The sequence below is a fragment of the Pholis gunnellus genome (genome assembly GCF_910591455.1).
Source record: "Pholis gunnellus genome assembly, chromosome: 1".
Classification (NCBI taxonomy): Eukaryota; Metazoa; Chordata; class Actinopteri; order Perciformes; family Pholidae; genus Pholis; species Pholis gunnellus.
Genome location: NC_136528.1, coordinates 17,908,515 through 17,930,968, shown reverse-complemented (window position 1 = coordinate 17,930,968; position 22,454 = coordinate 17,908,515). Strand labels below are relative to the sequence as shown.

Sequence of the window (22,454 nt, the reverse complement as noted above, 5' to 3'; positions counted from 1 at the left end):
ATCACAACCCACATCATTGTCTGACCACATACAACCAACATCATCTGACGGCAGAACACTAACAAATCCAGTCAATCAGGTATACAAAGAAAAAAAAATATTTTTATTTCAATCTTGATTAACGTGCACAGCTACAAGTATAATATACGTACACTGAATGCTAACATTGGTCGAAAGTGAGGACTAGCGACTACCAGAATAGCATCAACTCACTAAATTCTAAATGTAACTACAAATGTGAGAACCCTCATTTTTTACAATGTGCATAGAAGAATTTGACATTGTAAAACTTTGCTGATGGTTTTAAAACTTAGAAAATGATGCACTTTGAACTGAGTGCAGAAAAAAACAAACAAGTATCTCAATTATTCTATTTTAAGCTACCCTAAAAGTGTATGCTGAAAATGTCAACTCCTTCACAACAATAACTTGCAAAACAGTTTTTATCTTGACAACTCAAGCTTTGGTTCACCTGTATAAGTGACCTGTGTATGTCATCTCTCTCTCTCATATACCCGATATAAGAGCACTCCATTCATGCATGAACCTGTCAGGTAACACTACCCTCTCCCAACACGTGTTGCAGATGGTTACCAATACTGCCAGTTTTCACCGGCAAAATTATTCAAACTGGCATCAGCAGCAGACTGAGGAAAACAAAAATGAAACATTTAATTTTTCATGTTGTTTTTTTTTTTCTCTGTTTCTCCATGTCACCATTTGACCTAATTTGTTCTTTTGGACTTGTCATGGCAAAGCAGCTCATCCAGCAAACACGCCTGATGAGGTGTGAAGCCTGCACCCAAATCCAGCTCTCCTACCCTCTGCCCACATTCCCGCTCAGCTCTCAAGCTTACTGGAGGTAGACGTCACTCACCGGCAGAGTCTCAGGGTCAGATGGAAGCATCCCTGTTCGAACCTGAAACCAGTGAGGCAGACCAGAGATTCATAACACACTCTCTTTACATCCTCTCACAGATAGTCAACTTCCCCTTCAGAGCAGGTGTTGATACACTATAAAGTGGAAAAAAAAACATAAATAAAGAGCATATGTTGTGTATTGTGTATTTATTTGCTTTTATTTAACTAAACAAAAGCTAGTTTTATTGCATTTTCCAATAAAAAAAAAATACTGTTGTACATAGAGGAGCTAGTCAGGAGTGGCTTTTGTTTGTACAGTACGCTCGAAGCGATGGGGAGAATGCAGTTAAATTATTTAATGTTTGCCAAGAGCGAGAGTCTGTGTAGACTAAAAAATATTTCATGATGACACTTTACTTGTAAGTGAAATCCCCAGAGACAGAGAACAACAAAACAACTAAATGTACCAAATCTTAAAGATGCTCAATACAGAATTCAGAGTATGTCTATTGCCTCCACAGGCTCCAAACATCAAGATGGCCGAGTCGGCGGCTAGAAGCTGACAGCGCGGTAGCCCCCGTATGAGCGCAGTGACGAGCGGCGGCCAGTAGCTAGGCAGCTGGGTACCACAGAGAGACTCGCATGCACTAAAACGCACGAGCGGCCGGCCCGGCTACGTACACAAAGCACAGAGAAGCTTGTATTACAACAAACACGGAGGGAGTGTGACTTCGTTCTCTGCTCCACTATATCTTTACATTGTTCCGATATTAATGCCCCGAATACACCTTTGAATAATCCCTCCATCTTGGATTTTAATTGGGTTAAGTACTAGTCACCCTGCCAATCATATACCTTGATAAAACATTTAGAAATGACCTTATGGCTCACAATTTTGCAACTTGCAGTGGGAAAAAATCATATAAGTTAAATGAACTTCTCACAGCAGGATGACACGTGCAAATGTCAACTTGTGAGTGTACTGTATGTTTGCATAAAAAAGGACTTGAAATATAGTTGATGTTTAGATCTTCACCCCTGGCTGGGACAGTTGGCAGGTGGTAATGGCTTGCAGGGATATTGAGGTTGACATTACGTGGGCGAGGGAACAACCTGGTCACCATGGTAAAGAGGACAACGCCGCGGCGTTCCAGGTGTTGGTTGCCCTTGGCGACTGTGTGGGAGCACACTAGAAGTCCAGGTGTTTGTTGCCGGAACTGCCGGAGCCACAGGCTGAAGCCACCGTGGCCGCTCCTGCCAGCTCCCCCCTGCTCACACGACTCACCGTCTCAGACAAGTCTGGAGGCAAATGCAGTCTCTACAGAAGTCAGAGAGAGAGAGAGAAAGAGAGCGAGAGAGAGAGAGAGAGAGAGAGAGAGAGAGAGAGAGAGGAAGAGAGGGAGGGAGGGAGGCAGAGTATTAGATCACATCGTATGGAGAAAAAAGAAAGCACTACAGTGGATCAACATACAGTAGATGGTACACTTCAGTGATGTTTATTCACAGAGAGCCATGTTGGGTTGAAATTGCATTAGATGCTTCAGCACTCCCCTCAGCACTGGCATCGAGGAGTAAACCTGCTAGCGTGCTGCTAAATGCTTCAGAGAGCTTTAGGTCTGTTACAGCTCACAGGGAATATGTCTGTGTGTGAGTGTGTGTGTGAGGTAGGGGCATTTTGAGAAGTTGTGTAGGACACAACAGCATGCATTTATGAGGTGAGGTGTGTTCAGACGCAGATGTGCATGCAAAATCTGGATGTGTTCGCACTTGTGTTGATTTGCTGTGTTTGCAACACGGATGATTATGTTCAGCTAATACCAGAGTCATTAGGATCAAGTCTTTTAGCTGTTTCATAGTAAAGCTTATCTATGGAGCAGCCCTGTGCCAACTCAAAGCACAAAGACGCTAAGAGGTTAATGAGGGCCACTCATGTAAAGCCCCCTAACACCAACACGCTAACTACTACAAACCTTAAGAGGGGCTACGCTGCTCTGCTCTCTCGAGAAGCCGCAGGAAAGGCTCCCAATGGCACTCCATGAACAAAGTCTTGAAGAGGTGCTGAGAGCATGAGAGGAGGTGAAGTATCTCCAGAGTCAAGTGTGCGCCCCAACAATGGTGTTGAGTAGCACGTTGCTCGAGTGTCTATCGAGGAAGTTAAATCGGAATACAGGCATCCCGGGTACAAGAGAAGTTAAACCCTGTAATTTGCCCCTGAAAGAATCTGCCATGACATCTGACACCCATTGGTCAAAGCCTGCGCTCCCACCCCACCCCACCCCACCCCAGCCCAGCCCTCTAAAACTTCCCCGCCTGCCACATCCTTCCCCCCTCAAGACATGCAGCTTTAGGAGAGCCCTTCCATTCCCACAGATACTTATCTTTTTCTTAATGACTAGGTGTTTGGGCACAGGGTTTAACGGCGTCATTACTAAGAGATAATTCAGGACTACGCAACACTCTTTACCCCTCTAGGATAGACTACTTCCTCCCTTGGATTAATACCGTTTTTTTAGGAGCACTCAAACGTCTCAGTCTGAACTGAACAGGTTTTTACATCACTGATGTTCATATCTGATATGAAGCCTTGTGCTGTGGCTACTGTGGCTAAAAGGTCAGAGGTGCATCAAGTGGTCTCTTTTCTGTTCAACACATTGCCTTTGTGTGTGTGTGTGTGTGTGTGTGTGTGTGTGTCAGAAGACCGTTTGTCAAGCAAGTAGAGGAAACAAGAGGAGAAGTCTACATGCAGCCCTGCAGATTATCTAGGGCAGGTGAGCCCTGAGACACTGTGAAAGACCTATAATTTAATGTATGATGGCAAAGGTAAGGTTACACAGGACTTATAGAGGCACAGACGGAAAATACCACGGCGAGAAAAGACAGATACATAATGAGCATGAACTAACTCTTTTGACACCACAAGAAGAATGATCAGTCGGTAAAAGACACATGATGAATTAGTTAAACTTCTCTCTGTATAACTTTCTCTCTGACTCTCTCGCTCTCTCTCTCACACACACACACACACACATCCATGCAAACTCATATATTGGCCTTGAGGGGGCCTCCAGAAGCTCCAACTTCCACCCCTGCCAAACCTCACCTGTGTAACCTTTCGTGTCTTCAGCTCACTCAAGTGTGATTGAAAAAGAAAAACAATGCATTGATCAAGCCTGGACTCAGTACTGCTTAGTGCACTGCAGCGGAAACACGGTAGAGAGAGAAAAATCAATCACATATACATCACCCTCAGTGGGTGAGTAAAAAAAAGAAAAAAAGACATCACACCGTTGTCTTGCTGTCACGCACCCATGGGCCTGGCTACACCGCGTCTGTTTGGCTCTGAGCTCTGTAAACCCACTGAGCATGTGCAGAGCGAAGGTCAAAGCAATCCAGAAGTGCGGCTCCGCTACTCTAACCTTTGAGTTCAGGGGCAGATGAGAACAATCAATGCTAACATCAAAGTTGGAGGGAGGAGCAGGCAAAACCAATCGATCGGTTTGAAACACAGAGGGAAAAGGGAGAATAGTAACAGTTAGCAACCAACCCTGCACATCAGTGACAGACAATATTAGAGCTGATAACTGTTATTGCTTATCAGGGCCATGAAAACATTCTTTATATTCAGTTCGACACTCCAAATAAACTACTTTCATATCTGACCCTGTCAATGCAAGTTAGCTTATTGAAGATCCAATACAAACATTTAAAGTCATTTTCACCCCTATTTTTTTAATTTGCACCCAAATATGTGAGGTGTACCCAACTGAGGGTCTGCCATGAACATTTGCATTGCCACCAAATGAATGGAGGTCAGTGTAGGACTTAGACAGACATAACCAGGGAGGCTCTGAGTCTGCTTCCCCACGACCCGCACACTCCATGATGTAAACAAGGACATCCGGAAAACCCTCAGAGGCATAGTGGGGTGTATGTGTGTGTGAAGTCTTTCTCTGCTGCCTGGCAACCTTCACGAGGGTGGAGAAAAAGGAAAAAAAATAAGAGACGGGGGGTGTTGGATGGGAGTAGACGGCGGGAAAATAGACCATTGGCTGGGGTGCATCGGTGGAGGTGGGGGGAGGTGTTGTAAAAAAAAAAAATGGATGTGTGCCATAATGTTAGTTCGAGTGTGTTTTAGAAATGTGATGTTAGTGTTCCCTCCCTAGTGGCGGGCAGGGGTGAAGGTCTGTGGTTCAGCTCCGCTCCACAGCCAGAGGGGCTGGGGCCATGCTGGCAAACAGGGTGAGGGGTGACAAAGCTCCAAACGAGCGCTAAGCACTTGAAATGAGCCCTCAGGGCCGGCCCACAGACTAGCTTTGCCTAAGAGGGTTACTAATATCACCCCACAATGGACAATTCCCCTCAGCTTACTAAACACCCCAAAGACCCGGTTCTTAAGGAATATGGCGCTTCGTGCTGCTGGCGACTGGTCGCTCACAATCTCCACATACAGCGGTGGCTGATTGTGAATGTCACATTGTTGTTTTATAGCTCAGAAAAAGCACCAAATCACTTTTTTTTATGTTCATTTTAGTTATGAGTGTAACAAAGTTACGTAAGTGCAAACAGACCAATATTTCCAACTGGAGCTTAAAGAGGACCGACTCACACAAAGCAGCCCCATCAAAGGCATTCCACTGGTGTTAACGGCTTGCTAATGACTTGAGTATTAGGTGCTAATTTAACGAGTCATTTCTTCCATAGAGTTTGAGCCACACTTTCAAACGGCCCGTGTCACTGTACAGCTTAAAACTATGGGAAACCTAACACCTTGGTGGAACTCAGGACAACCGGTCTGGCTGTTCCAATCAGATTAGCCGATGTTGGAACATGCTCATAGAAGTGACACGATATTTACCATAAACACCTACTTAACACAATCACTGTTGTAATTTGGTCCTATTTGTTGTAAGCTCTATTAAGTCAGTGAAATGACAAAACCGAACATTGTATCACTAAGCTAAAGTCATAACAATCACAGAGGAAATGTCGACAAAGCAATCTGGCTATATGCTGAGAATGCATGAATAAGAAATTCCAGTTATCGTATTGATGCAGAACACCGATATTAGAAAAAGTCCAGTATTCATGGGCAGTGGTCACATTAGAGGTGATACCTTTTGCCAATTCAATTTCCCTGAGCAGCACAGCTGCAGTGCATCCACTGTAAACTAATGTGCACGTCTGTCCATGACACCAGGTCAATGTCCTCCATTTCCAGTCCCATTTCTTCAACCAGACAAGGGTCAAAATGGTAGCAGAACGAAATAGGTAGAAATTTCCCAGACTTGCTGGTCTTTCCAGTCACTAAACCAAGCTAAATCACCTCCCAGTGCCGTAATCCCTCGCACCTCTAAAGTTACACTGCATTGTGTGGGAAATCATTTGCTGAAGCGATCGGACGGTTCCTATAGGTTTTAACTTCAGCAAAACAAAACCCACATAATGAAGTGAAGTCCGTTTCTATTGGGGAAGCAAACTATCATCACATTTACGCTGGAAATTTCACAGAAAACTTCCGCTACCGCACCAGCAAAAAAGCAGAAACAGCCCAGCATGAATCCCATCACTTTGGTAATTCTAGCCCACCTCCACCGAACAAAAGCTGAGAAGAAGCTCTTCCTTCCTCTTCTTTTGTTGTAACAAAGAGTGCAACCCGATCCGTGACCTTGCCCTAAGAATAACCTCTTGACTAGGGAAGTTTTTATCCCTTGGACTTTTTCATTTCGTTTTGTTTACAGACTTGATTTCATTCATCATACATCAGGTGAGTATTCTTTTGTCGAATAAATGTCTATACATAAATTGTTTTTGTCAGGGCATTTTGAACGTTCTCCCTGCAAGCATTACTATTACTACTATTAGTCGGGCAAACTGCAGAAGAAGGAATTTAAACGTATTCAAACAATTCAGCATCAGCTGAATTCGCAAATATTAAATTAGACATGACATGTAAGGAAGGGTACACTTTCTAACTCTATCTGGCCTCTTGACATGCAACTAATGTAAACGTAAATGTTTAGTGAGTAAAAGCGGCGTAAAAAGAGTTTATGAGTGACAGGAGAAGAAGGAAACTACACTGGAGCTCATCTCGGGTTTCTTTTTGGTAATTGGGTGATGGTCACCTGCTCGCCATGTCACCTGAGCCTGATCCAGGATAATCTGAGAGGCAGGCATACAGACAGTCAGGTGGACTGACAGATAGACGGATACAGACACAGGCTCCCCATCTCTTCTGCTTCATGGCTAATGCATCTGACAGAGTAGGCAGCAGGCAGGCAGAAGGATGAGTAAGCATTTTCAGTGTAATTATATTCCCAAACACCGGGAGAATGGGAAGGGACGAATAACTGACTGAATTTCATTAAAAGTGAGCGTGTCCAAGCAGGAAATGGATTAGCTGACAATATTTCAAGGTTTTGTAATACCTAATGGAATGTTTATTCCTGTTCTCTTAGCTCCTCACTTACCCTTCATGCTCCACAGGCTGATGTAAAACAGCATTTGATAGTATCTGTCATCTTACTAAACATGACATGCTTTGGAATCAGTTAGCTCTGCGATGCTTCTGAATAACCAAATGGACAAACAAGGGCCAAAGTGTAACTGCGCTGTAACACAACAACTTGACTTGTTATCTCCGTCGTCATCATCTTCAACTGAGCCCTCCTCTGGGGGGGCCTCTGTGCGGGCCTGTCAAGAGCTTTGACAGGGGAAGCAGCGTGGGGCCATTTTGTCTCTTTTCAGTTTGGTTTTGTTTCTCTTTGGAGGGCAGTGTTGGTATGGACCGTAGGCGTTGTAGGGTGAGGGGGCGAGGGCACATTGACCCCGGTGGTGGTGGGGAGTAAGGAGGGGGGCTTAGTTGGTGTTATGGACTTGGGCACAGTCAGGGAAGTACTGGTCCACCCCTGGAGTGACATGGTGCCTGGGGAGAAAGGGAGGGGGATGTAGGGCATAGAGTACAAACATGTCTAAGTGCTGCCTTCACTACAGATAGGCCCATAGCAAAGAGCATGGCTGCATGAGTTATGACAGCATATCTGGGGGACCTCTTGTGCCCTCCACCCCACAAACATTTTGTGCCTCAAACCATGACTCTGATATACACGTCCTCAGGTTAAAACACCACTGACACTTTTGGTAAAAGCAGGTTTTCTAGTGCTACATAGATGCCCTGCTATAACAATTGCACATGGGAGAAAATATCTAAATATCCATTTTTTTTTACCTTAAAAACAGCACGAGGTTATACCTTAATCCACTATTCAACTGTCTATAGGCAATGGGGCCCAATTATTCATTATTATCATCAAGTTCAAGCCACTTTAAACGTTTAGGTTTTTGATAAAATTATCATAACACATGTAGGGGAAATAAACTGACGACATATACTTGGACAATTTTAGGAGAGAAGCTTATTTGATTACATGCAGTGTTAGGTGAGAAGATCAATACTGAATACAGATATAGCCTAGCTATTTCCGAGGGCAATAAAATCTGGCTACCAAACTCCAAAGTCAACTACTTGACTCTTTATACCTCGTTTGTTTAATCCTAAAAAAACAAGTTGAATTTTTCTTTAGGGGCTTTGTGCAAAAGTAACTCTTGTACGGTAGCAGTGACTTCCTTGAGTCGATTGTCTGGCAACCTCATGGTAACGACACGATGGTAAGCGAATGAGCGCATTTCCCCAAAATGTCTAAAATAGCCCTTTATGATCACTGTCCTAACTGGCTCTGGGACTGCTTCAGTCACCAAAAAATAAAAGCCAGAGCATTACAAGGATATTTTGTCATGTATTATTCATTCTCTTTTCTGTGTTGCACTCAGGCTACAAGTGCATACAGCCATGTACAAAAGCAGACAGACAGACACACACTGCCACTTGCTTATGCACGTGTCACACAGAGGTATTTACAACATGCGCGAACAAAGCTGGCCAGTACAAACTGGGTTTCCTGAACCCAGCCTGCCTTCCAACAGAACAACCTATTTCTCCCGTTGTCTCGTCTTTTTGCGCTGTGATGGAGTTCAGGCAGTTTACAAGCATGACATTTGGCAAAGCGAAAGGTCGTCTGGAGGTTACTGTGTCATCCTGGGTAAGTGGCAAACCCCTTGGGAGGGGTGGGGGCGATCACGCCCAGTGAGGAATGGTTGGTTGTTGTGCTAGCAAAAGACCAGGATGGAATAGGGCACACCAGACCTTCTACTACGACAGAAGGCAGAAGACAACAACATATTATCTGTCATTTGAAATATTTCCAACATGATGATGTTAAAGCTCTGTGAACCTCCAACCTGCCTTCTTGTACTGGTCCTGCACAGAGATGTATGGCACTGTAAGGCACAAGACCCATACTGAGAGACGTGCATAGCAGAACAAATACAAACTCTTTTCTACCAGCTTGGTACCACAAGGACCAGCGCAAAGTGGCATATATGAATATGTCAGTTAACTCCTCAATAAAGGAGAACGATCATAGAGCAGAAGAGAGGTGCAGTCATGGACTCAAGTTCAACAGCTTGAAATATTCAGGAAATATCCAAGCCAACACATGGATGACAAGGATGTCTGCATCGCCACTCAGCAAAAGAGAGGAGAAAAAGTAAACAGCAATGTTGAAGAAAAGTCAAAGAAAAATGAGTAACTTCACTTTCTCTGTAACTCAAGACTGGAAGAGAAGATTTATCAGAAAGAAACGTTATCTTCATGTGAAGTGAAGGGGAATGTAAATGAACGGCATGAAAGGCATTCGATGTTGACCTGTTGTGAGTGTGTGTTTTTTCAAAACACTTGTGTAAGATAATGTGCGGATGTGTACGTAACACTTGTGCTGTCTTTGTGGTTGCATGTATGTGTGAGAGTGTGTGTATGTTTGCATGCATCCGTGTCTGTTAGTCTGCCCGGATGAATAAAGGGGGGTGGGTATAATCCATCACCAGTTGATAGTCCTCACAAAAAAGGAGCCCTTTTTGCTGAGAGGACAGCCCTTGTGTGGACAAAGACCACCATACTGGGGACTTCATAGGACCCAGCTGAAAAGGTGTTGCCCAGAGTAACCCCATTCACATTAACAGGCATGCTGGCCAAAGCCAGTCATTACTGCTGACTTGGACCAGCCGGGCCACACATAGACCAGCCTAGAGCCTCTAAGGCCATTCACTCCACATCAGCCCACAGGCAAACAGCCTGAACCCTGCCACTGGGGAGCATCTAGAATTGTTACCATTCTATTCGACTGTCCGTCTTGAGAGCTTCAACATTTGCAGCCTTGGAGTGAATTCATAATAAGGAGGAATATACAGTTCTAAAGGGAAGGCGGTGTTGCCTTTTCATTAAAATGGGTCAATAATGTGACAAAATCAAAAAGTATATTGACAATTTATAATTGGTTCAGTATCTTGTCTGGGTCTTAAACTAAAACACCGGTTACAATATGATCTCTTGGGTAATAAACAATAGATAGGGAACTTTTAGCTAGACACAGCTAACAGCCACAGACGTGCTTCTCAACTAACACGTTCCAACTTCTTGCATTTTGTAAAATTTTAATGTCTTGGAGTAAAAAATAAAAACAAACAAAACAAACACAAAATTGCTGGAAATTAGACAGCCTGTCTTATGAGATGTAGTATATTTAGTCTTTCAAAGGGCTCAGGTATTCACATCCACTCACCACTGTTATTTGTGACACTCTGAAATGAAGGTCACTTTCACAGTGAAATGATAAATGAGAAAACAGCTGATGTGCTCTCAGTGGAGTTGAACCGGAATCGCCGGGGGCTGAAAGCTTCGTTCCACTAGTCTACCGAGCTCCTAAATGCACTCTGGAAAACTCAAATCTGACCTATTCTCTGTCTCCACTCTGATGCAAACTTGCAGTACAACAGAAAACAGCCGAGCCAAGAGGGAGAGAATACTAAAGAGAAATGCTAAAACTTCATGAGTAAAAACTCTCACTTGAATATTCTTCATTCAAATAGCAAATTACGTGAAACTTGACCTTTGGCAATCACACACACCTCAGTCTCCTACCCCCTCCTTCTCTCTCTCTCTCCCCTATTTGTCCTCCATCCTCACCCCAGCTCCACCTCTGCTCTCCTCTCCAGTATGCTCCCTGTGGGCAGGTGGTTGTGTAAATTTAGCCACAGCTAGGTGAGGTGCTTCCTGGGTAGACTGTTGGCAAAGCCACCTTTAGGGTGTTTAAGATGTCAGAGGGAATGAGACATCACCTCGGCTGCCCTGTCAAAAAATTCACCACCTTCCATTTCCCCCGTAACCTCTAGGTCCTAGAAGCACTGTGGGTGATGGGGAATTCTTGTTTTGTGTTTTCTAATTTAGCCTAAAACACACCAGCCATTACCTAACCTAGAGCGCTGGCTGAGTGTTAATTGTGAAGCATTACTAAAGCCATTAAAACAGTGAGCCAGGGCCCAGGGGAGGATGCATGCTCAAGTTAAAAATCAGAGAGACAGCGCTAAATGCATGTGATATCCTCTGTGCAGAGGACCCCTAAGTGCCACTGCAGACAATGTCTGGATTTTAAAACAATTTTATCTCAAGGTCTTTTATGAAACATGATATTTAATATTAAATGTCTTTAGACTTTTTTGTAAATGTCATAGTCCAGGTGTGTTAAAATGTATATACATTCCCTTTTTATTATTAGTTTTAGAGTTGATTGGAGGAATAATCAATATCGTGGAGGTAGTGAGCTGCATTAGCAAGTTGGTTTAGTAAAAAGACTATCAATCAAAATAAAGACGACATTCTCTTCCTAACTTCACAAAGCTGCATCTGACAAAATGAACAAAATGGATAATTATCAATCCAAGTTCGCTTTGCTACAAATTTGATGTAATTACTGAGCCTTTCCCTTTGTGATAGAGTCTCTGGCAACAGTTTTAAAAGACAAATGGAAACATTTCTGTGGTTAGGGTGGTTGGACTTATTTGCCAAAATTCTTTGATCTCAAAACCACAAAAGCTTGAGGAGACTAATGGGTAAGAATATTAGTTTGACGGTTTGAGTGTAATTATGTTCAATGAAGTAGAGTTTAAAATAAAGCAAAGTACGGGTAAGTACAGAGATGGCTACAGAGCGCTGTTGAGTTGAAAAGAATAACAAAATTGGAAAGCGTTCCAAATGTGACTATCAGCTTCTTCATTCTCTCCGATGTTGAGTTCGGGCGTTTTGCTGGGAAATGGGCGGCCTGCCAGATTGGGGCCAAGTCAGAGTTGTCAGGGGATTACAGTTCTGCCTTGCTCACTGCAGGGGGTGCAGAGTGGGCCTCAATTATCCTGGAGCGGCGTGTTTGATTTGGCCCGGCACTTTTGGGGACAGACCAAAAGCTGAATAATGCACCATTAGCAACTCAAAATCCTGCCCTAAAATGAGTCCACTTATGCATCACATACAGTAATTGTGTGTCTATCAAAGGCTGGCAGGTCTACACCAATTACCCTGATAACAACAAAACAATCTATGCATAATATTATCTGCCGAACACCTGTGGGCAGCCTCAAACATCCCAGTTTAAAACTTCTACATCTCATTCAAAGTCCGTCATCAACACACTGCAGTGAAATGAAGTGTCAACTTTAGAGTGTTCGAACACGAAAATGCAACGTTGCTGTGAGATAATATGGAAACAAATGTGTAGAACTGTTTATGCTTGTATTTACAATTATGGGACATGGCAGAAAGAGAAAGAGAGAGAGCAAGAGAGCAAGAGAGACAGAGAGAGAGAGAGAGAGAGAGAGATCCCCCTACTCTGGCTACAGTTGGAGCTGTGCAATTGAATTTCACAGGGTATGAGGCAGCAAATGGCATGTAAAGGCTGAAGCGTCAGACGGTTGCTGCCACACGGGCCAGACAGATAAGGGAGGTGTAAGTGAAATCATTAGGTAACTCTGCAGGACATCAGGGGCAGTTGGAGGTTGGCAGGGGGCTATGAGAGCCAAAGGTCCTCCTTGAGCTCCATTGAACACCCACTCAGCCTGATATACATGCACTTACAAACACACAGGGAAAATCACTTATACAAACACAAGCCGCAAGACAAACAAGGACACAAGACAGGCCAACAACCAAAAGCTGTTTTTTCCCTTTCCACCCACAAATACAAGCACATGAACAGGATAAGTGTACTCATGGGCGCACGCACACACACACACACACACACACACACACACACACACACACACACACACACACACACACACACACACACACACACACACTTCAAACAGCAGACGCCTCATTTAGGTATCAGCCCCAGTGATTGTGTTTGTCCACCTGGGTATGAAAGAGCCATTCTGGCTTGTGTGGAGGAAACAGCAGTGTGGTACAGCTCAAGCCGGAGCCCAGCTAGGCTACGTCTGTCTCAGGCTCTCAGGGAGGGGAGCAGCCAAGTGTGGATGCACCTCATTACCTCACTCATCCACACACCAATTACCCCTAAATAAATACACCCAGCCCACAGGCAGCAACAATGACATCCAGCCTGAAAGGGAAGAAAGGGATCCGTTCAGAAAGCATTTGCACGCACAGAAAAGTGCTGTTGGATAATGATGAAAAAAAGTACAGAGAAAGGAAGCAAAAAGAAGGACATGCAGGGGGCTCCAAGTCCTTTTAAGAGCTCAAAGACGAGACGGAGAAAGAGAAAGAATGAAACAAACAGCGAGCAAGCAGAGTGAAGTGATTCAGAAAATGATAATTTCTTGCTAAATTTCACCCAACACATCCGCAAATGATTGTTGTGTCGGGGGAGGGGCATAGTTGAATTGTTTTAATGCATGCAGCCATGAGATAGCGCTGCCACGGACTAAAGTGGTGATCACTGTAGAGCTGACACATATTTGCATGTAAGACGGACCGCTTGGGGGTAACGGTAACAGCAGTGTGTCCGAAGGCCGAAGAACATTGGCTAACAAAATGAGCGAACTTGCAGCGAAAAAACTTTATCCCAAGAAAGTCAGACAAAATATGGCAGGTGGCACGAAATGTGACAAGCGACACACTTCCTGGCCGCCCCAAAATATAAAAAAAACATTTAAAGCTGTTAGCAGAGAAAAGTCTGTTCCTGGAGTGAGAAGGTGAGCGAAGGATGCAGGAAAGGTGTGTGGCAGAGAAAAGAAGACAGATGTGTTTTCAGGGAAGGGGGGCACAAACGCAGAGAGGAAGCCAAGAGTTCCTTCATGCCCCCTCCCTCTCTCCCTCTCTCCCACTCTCCCTCCATGTGGGATCTTTCTGCATGAGTGACTCCGTCATACCTGGGGGACACAATGGTCTCTCTCTCCCCCAGTTCCTCCCTAACTCTCCTCTTGTACGTCTGTGCTGTGACTCTGGTGAGCCAAGCCTGGTTGGTTGTGTGGCAAAAGAGCCAGAGGACTATAGGAGCAGGTGATGGGCTGTATGAAATATTATCATCATTAATAATGTCTTTAAACGATTCAAATGAATAGAAATCCATAATATATGAAATTCTAAATCTCAATCAAGGAGCAACTTGTAAAGTAAGTGAACCACTTTTCCAATGGCACCCAAAGGCAAAAGAGATGATTCACTTCCTCCTCTGACACCTGAAGTCATGTCAGGCAACGGGAGGAACCGTAAATCACGGAGGGTGGTGTGTAAGAGGGATGCATCAGGATGTAATCCCTGATAGGCTTCTCTACAGTCACCAGGGTGTACGGGCCGATCCCAAACATGAAAATAACCCACGTGATCGGGGCCGACCGGTTCACCTGACCAGAGGCAGATTCCTGGTTAACAGAAACAACGGCTGGGAACATGTCAGTTTTCCATGCTGTCGATTTGGTGAGATAAACATGAGGTGATAGACTTAATTGAAGTGAAAGGAGCAGGTTTATTAGGATTCCTTCCTGATGGAGGGAGGGCACGTTTGGTGCCACAGATGGGTGGAGTGGCGTTGACATGCTGCAGCAGCATAGTCAGGATTCCTGGTGCACGGATCAACCCTCAGCTGGAATCAGACTGCGTGGGAATCCCAGGCGCTGTCACATACAACACAAAAGGCAAAGCCTGCGAAGACGTACTGGCCTTTAAGTAACCACTGTGTTTTGTTTTTTTACACAGGTTCAGCTAGTTTGACCTGCAGCTGGACCTAAAAATGGAAGGGTCCATGCTCCCTTTCTCCCTTCTTCCTCCCTGCTTGCTATTGCCTGGATGTTGTTCCTGGGAGCTCTAGTGTTTTAAATTTTCTGCACCTTACAACACCTACACATGCTGTTGTCAAACCCTGCAGCCCCCTTCATACACACAGACACACACACACACACACACACACGGATATACTGTGAACACGTCATTGTCTTTTAAAGTCTGCAGGCACACACGCATTTCTACATATCGGCACTAACACTTTCTCCAAAAGCGTGTGAAAAAGGGAGGAAATGCCCCGTGCAATTCCTGCATCTGAAACTCCTTCGTGGAAAGGTTTGCGTGACCTGTGAGATTTCACACGCTACCTGTGCCTGAGAGGAATGCACAGGAGATATGCAGGATCCTTGAGTACACACCCAGAGATGCCGGATGATCTGTTCACAAACATACAAAAAGAAAATTGGCCTGCTTTTGTTTGTATTCATCAAAACATGTCCTGTGGGCAGGAACTGGAACGCCAGCCAGTTCTGTCTTTTACACAGCAAATGGTAATGATTTTACTCATTCGTCATGAAGTCCTTGTTTGTGGTTTGTAAATATAAATCCTTTTTGTAGTTTTGAGACCATAAAAAAATATAATGAATCCTTGAACATATTTTGAACAAACGCTTCATCTTTTTGCTACAATGTTTAGCCAGTGACACATTACCACGACTCGCGATAACGCACTGGATTCTTATTGATTTGTATTTTACTCGGGCACTTACACACGTGTGCCGATGCTGAGGACTCCAAAGCAAATAGGTTCCAACTAGTTCAGCTTTTGCCACGACACAATGCAACACAAATCTATCAATACACTGTGCTGGCAAATCAAGGAAACATTTTCGTTAAAATATTTTGCAACGCACATGGTGTAATTCAACTGTTTACACCGCAATTGCTGAGACGAAGGATAAAATGATTGCCATTGTGCCACTGGTGCCTGAGGCATCACACCTTGACCAAGGCAGCCTTTTGTGTGGTTTCTAAAGTCTGACCACCCAGTAAATCTGAAACATATCAGATTTGTGGCAATGTGACCTCAGTCTGAACAGTCACATCACAAGACATACAAGTTCTACTATACATGTGACTTTTACATCACTGGTGGTCTAATGTAAATAACATTTGTGGCGCTAATAAGGAAAGCTGGGAGACATCTCTACAGAAAGGCATTATCCAAAGTGTGTTGCTTCTGCTTAGTCATGACAATTATGTTTTGTTTGCTTCTGTATGCCAGGTGTGACATCTTGTTATTATCCTTTTGTACATGCTGATCAGTACAGGAGCAAGGCCTGTTGAGACAGGTATTGGTGAAGATTGCTATGTGAAAATAGGATCAGTATCCTATCTGAAGTCTTAACTGTCAGAATATAAATAAAACATCCTGCATGTAAATACTATACTAATATCTTAGATCCTTCTTCTCCCAGTGAGTAGCGGATGTTTAAAACTGTTATGTGGAAAATATACACATAAAAAGGCAACTTTAAAAGGTTTTAAAGTACTTTAAAGTACTTACAAGGCTGAGTTAGATTAACTACATAATAATGTAATCGTTTATCATATACAGGGCTGCACACTATGACATAACTTAAACATACTGTAACATTTGAGTGGGAGTCAAAATAAAAGTGATTGGGTCTTAATGTGCCATATCACAATGTAATCTAACCATCCCTCATGATGGCACAATCTCAGAATGAGCAAGATAAACCAGACAGATCCCAGTTTTACGGGCCATATACATTGGCAAACACACTTACTTCCTCTGCCAAATCCCTAAATTAACACCTTTTTGGTGAGAAAGCTCTATTTGGAACACGTCACACAAACACCACAGCTGGCATTCAAGGGTAAAATTAATTACTTCAGATACATGTGCTTCCTCTCAAAGTGGCAGACTTATTTGCATTGAGGAACATTCAGCAGAAGTAATCGATGCACACACAAAATACGGCCACCCAATGACCCCCAGCCCCGACTCAAAGTCCCTCCCAGTCCCCGAAGCCCTGGCGGCTCATCCATGCATGGAGGAACAAACACAGGTAGCGAGAGCAAATCAGACTGCAACAAAACACAGAAACATGAATGGGAAGCATTACAATGACGGGCTGGATGCAAGACAATGGGCCCGACATTAAACAAACGGCAAATCCCAGGATGGGCTGTGGGAGTACGATACAGATTACAGGCACCTAGTCCCTGCCTGGGGAACAGGGGACAGGGAGAAAAAAGGACACAATATTGCAATCTGACAGCTGACATCTTCATATAAATGTATGAATTTACATTCCAATTAGAGGAAATTTACATCTTAATCACAGCGAGCAGTGTGTCGGTCCCTCAGTTAGTGTGTTGCTACGGTAATGAGGTGGGATGCTGCTGTGCTCTCTCATCCAGACAGTGATCTGTCAGCAGACGACACCTCCCTGTTATGAGGGAGCTGCACCCTTAAATACAACCGCCACCACAATCCGGTAACATCCGTTGAAATCTGTCTTAAATACCAACAAGGTGTGAGCTGCCACCCGAGGATAATGTGCCAAATATGGAGTTTGAAAAACATCAAACATATCTTAAATACAGTGCACTGAACCAGGAGTGTCTTTAACTGTCACTCAAGTGACAAGCTTTCAGTACTCTATGGCATTCCATTTCTAATTTCCATACTAATAATGGGTATATTATCCGTAATGGTTTGACTTTGTTTTATGGCATTTGAAACGGATGGTGAAACCGTCTGTGGAATTACTCAAACATATCATGTCATCAGATCACATGCTATTCTGGTGCTAACAAAGGCAAAGTGAATCGGGGAGATGGAAGGATTGGGAACGTATCATCAATATCCTTCTGGACATCATCCACATCAAAGTACATCACAGCATACAAGCTCAACCTCAAGGAAAGCACATGACGAGAGGGCGTGTGTGTACTTGTGGGGAGAGAAGAAAGACAGACAAGAGAGTTGAGAGGAAACAGTAACGGTCTGCTGAAAGAACTTCTTGTTCGAGTGTGTAAAGTCTACTCAAGGATACTCGTTGTGGTTTAGTTCAATTAGCAGACGAGAGCTGCATGGTTTGAGGTTTTGGAAGTGAAACCACACAGACAAGCCTAAAGCCTGGGCACGGTCCTTTTATAAGCTCACAACGGAAAAAGAATATATGTCACAATGCTCTACTGATATCAATTTTAATGAGTCCAGATATGGGACCATTTAATAATATATAAAAAAAAAAAAAACAGCATCAAAACTTTGCTGGATCAACTTCCGTTCAGTGAAACCATTTACTTGTAGAGCCGCACTGATTGCTGACAATGCAATCAGGACGAGCAGATTAGCCACCACCACATAGGAGAGCACATAAATCAGTTTAACACAGTCCCTTGCCATCTTCACGCTTGACTTTAATACAGGGATGTGTGAACAAAAAATTGGAGGTAAATGAGGCATGGCCTCTTTATCACCCACCTCGTAGCCAATCAGGCCTCTCCCGTCAGAGACACTGCTCTAATGGCTGATATCTATGGAAGCAGCCTATTACTGGATACTGCCTGTAATTAAGACAAGTCAGATTACACCAGGCCAGTGCTTCCTCTCTGATATGTAGGCTGCCATTAAGGCCAGAAGTGGTGATGCACTTGCACACCACATTTAGAGAAGATAGAAAGCTCATATGTTTTTAAAAAAAGACGTGTGCGTGTCGTGTCCAGAGTATGGTGTCGGATGCGTCCCCAAACATCACATGGGGTGATATGTGGGGCGTGGCTGGGATTCCACTTTAGCCTGCAGGGTGTTTGGAGAGGATGCCGGGAAGCTGCACACGCACACGCACACACACACACACACACACACACACACACACACACACACACACACACACACACACACACACACCCCCCATGGCACTTATCTTGCATATTCTAACCTCGCAGATTGATTCCCACAGCAGTGCTGCTGTGTCTGTGCACTTCTGTCCGACCATCCAAATGAGCTTGCCTATCTCTTTTTTTGAGGAGTGTGGGGGGAGTGTGTGTGTGTGTGTGTGTGTGTGTGTGGGGGGGGGGGGGGGGGGGGGGGGGGGGGGGGGCAAAGTTGAGTTTAGCAGGAATGTTCATCATGAGTACAGCATCTTAAAACAGGCATCAGCTTATAAGATGCCAAACTGACTTTGTGTCTGGTAGCAAATGAGGTGAAAAGGGTGAATGTGAAGGCTGTTTAGTTGGATTAAAGCCTCTCAATGTAGAGAGAGCAACACTCTTAAAAAGCTCACTATGATTAAAAAAAGAGGAGTAGAGGGAGGGAGCGTTCGACAAAAGAAACCGAGTGAGTGGGAGAGAGAAAGAGGGAGTGAGTTTGAGATGAGAAAGCACTTCTTTCTTTCTGTACACAGAGCGACCTTGCTAACACTCAGCCTACTCTAATATTCACCACTACACATGCTTTTGTGCGCTATTCCTTGCCCATCCAAGCACGCAAACCCTCCTCTCAATACACACACTACTCATTATACAATTTCACTAGCCGGTTATCCAAGACCTGCACAAGCATTAACACTCTTATAAAGATTCAAAGGCACACACACACAAACACCAAGATGTGTAATATGTTGAGGGGTGCAATAAATTCATTGTGCTGATTTAATTATAATTGTGAGCATTACATCTCTTGTCTCCATGTAAGACTTCTGTTGTTGCAGAAAGCTCAAAGGATGACCGCCGAATGTGTTTCTAAAGATGCGCATCAAAGGAGGCTGTTTACTTTCATGTCCTATATGAGATTTATCTGGAGAGGGACGGTCATTAGGGTCTTTCCTCTTGTTGAGGTAAGCAGGTTGTTTCTGATATGAGTAAATGCTTGTGATTGACATTTCATATATCTGTAACAGAGACAAAATATTCCCATCACATCTCCAACAAAGCAAACAAACAAACAGAATTTATTCAAACTTTTGAACTCGAAATGAAGCTGAGGTGTACAATTTTTCTTACTTTTTCTCAAATAAAGTAAAGTCATGAAACAATGTTTCGGAAACTTAAAAGAAAAGTAATATAAAGATACACTGTCAAGATTAAATACATGCTAAACGCAGACACACAAATACACGTATGGGGCATGCACACAACTTCACAGTGGGTGATGAAGCAAGCGTACACATCGTCCCCAAACAAACAGTCTGTGTAAGTGAGCGTACAACACCAGGCCATCAGATCACTCCCCTCTCCAAACACGAAGCCTTTAATAGATGTGAAACTCCAGGCCCTGGATCTTTTCACACCACTGAGTCGCAACTCACACAGAAGAACAGGAGGCAGAGGATGACAGAGCACAAAAAGTAAAACAATGACAGAGACTCCATACTCCGTTTACGATGAGGGGGATCAAGCAGAAATATGGCTGATTTGATTTCATTCATACAAATCTTTCTATACACTTGACATAAAATGTGCTTGTCTGAGGGAAAAAAAAGATTCATAAGAATCCTCAGACTAACATATGGAGTAACCTTTGTGGCCTTCCGGGACTTGAGGGTGGTGGTGGTGTGTGTGTGTGTGTGTGTGTGTGTGTGTGTGTGTGTGTAGGGGGGGGGGTTACGCGGGGGGGTCTAATGCTCTGAGGACTGTAGGCACGCTAGGGAGAGGTGAGCTGTCACCCCCTGTTACGATCACTGCCTGAGCTCAGAAAGGGGGAGGGGTAGAAGGAGAGCAGGCAACAAAAAAATATATATATATATACTGGTTCCTCACTAACCGCCATCTAAAGCCATCCGCGGGCCTCAGAACCCTCAGTCTACGACTGCCTCCTGGGAAACACTTGCACGCAAGTCCTCCTCATCCCTAGCTAGCGGTGGGGCATAATGTGTGTGTGGGGGTAAAGGGAGGGGTTTCTGTGTGGAGAGTTGGGCTGTGTAAGCAGAATGTATGGATTTTGCGTAACAAAAGGACAACTGTGCATGTTTTCTTACTTGCTTTAGAGTGAGATGTACTGACATGCAGTTAGGCTGGGTAAAGAAAAGGAAGTGATGGAGTGATGGAGAGAGAGAGAGAGAGCGAGAGAGAGACACAGAGTATCTCAAGGCAAACCTTGTTGTTATTAAAATTAAAAAAATGAGGGCAAAGAAAAGGCAAGAGGTACCTCAGGGGCTCAAGACTGCCACCAGAGCTGCTTTCAAAAATCAATAACTGACGAGAGTTTGTATACTTCGAAAAGACTGCAAAGTCCTTTAACTGATGTGAAGAATAGTAGTGGAACTGCATAATAAGTATTACTGCCAAGTCAGCGAGAACACAGCAAAGAGACGCGTTTTAGCTTATTATGTGACACACAACGTGGTGCAATATTATATGCCAGTGGATAAGAAGCTTGCCTCAGATTTGACCTTTTGCTGCCTTTTGTGTGAGTTTGGGTGAGCACTGCTTAGGAGCATTCTGTTCCCCAGATCCCACTCCTAACACCCCTGTCACTCATCATCACTCATCATTGTTAGGGACAAAAGGAAAGTTTGGTTAAGCCACACACTGGAGTATTCTCCCACCCAGTGCCTCCCCCACCTTCACACACTCACGTATGTTAGGTAGCGCACACACACACACACACACACACACACACACACACACATTGACAAACGCACAAAGAAAATTCTTCTATTTTTGCAGCATAAATGCAAGACCACTGACTCAAACATGCACCTTAATTCTCAGACGGGGTCGCAAACTATTCGATAAAGCGCCAACAACTTGCCCTCTAACTTGCCTTTTGAAGAGCAGGCTTGTCCTTCAAATGGCCCTCGGACTCATCTGCTGAGTGTAATTAAAGTCTATTCAGGGCGTCATGTGCGTCCTAACTATCCTCCATCATCTGGCCAGGCCTTTTCAATAGCCACCTGTGAACTCTGAAGGACAGGGACACTTGCCCTCATAAAATACATGAGCACTCCTACATTCAGCGGCCGGCCAGCTTCTCTCAATGGCACGACACCACTTTAAACAACTCTGTGTTGACTGTTGGGTGAATCCTTTTTAAATACAACCATATTCACAGGAGCAGGGGTTAAGTAGCTCCCGTGATTAGCTGAAACAAATGCCTTTATGGTGTGCTTGGAGATAAAGAGACGGAAAGAGGATCAAAACACCCAATTTGTTTTCATCACGCAAGGACTCATTGAGGGATTGATGACAGAGAAAGCATTCAGAAAAATGCTTGACCAGTGTCCAACTGGTCTGGCATCTGTAAGTCTACTTTTTCTTATGCAATCTAATGAATGAAGAAAGCACACATATTCTTTTGGGAGGTCTGGAAATGATAGACTCCTTACAATAAGACGGTCTCCTCGTGTGGATCGGCTTTCCGAAGAGCTGCCTGCAACTCTTTCTGTGTTCACACATTTGGTGCTATATGTCGATGGAGCCAACCTCCTACTGC

The 22,454-nt window shown here is 44.0% G+C and overlaps 1 protein-coding gene across 2 annotated transcripts in view; it reads right to left on the bottom strand.

Moving 5' to 3' along the window:
• Positions 1–84: 84 nt before the first annotated feature.
• Positions 85–22,454, bottom strand: part of elp4 (elongator acetyltransferase complex subunit 4) — a gene marked incomplete at its 5' end in the record, with an annotated part of 51,786 nt that continues 29,416 nt past the window's right edge. The window contains 2 exons of one of the 2 annotated variants that reach the window (XR_013767085.1): positions 85–919; positions 1,975–2,179. Coding sequence is in view for 1 of the 2 variants with exons in the window: in XM_079159089.1 (XP_079015215.1) it covers positions 2,051–2,179 (129 nt within the window). Of the gene's footprint in view, positions 2,180–22,454 lie in introns of both variants that reach the window. The other variant, XM_079159089.1, reaches the window with a different exon arrangement.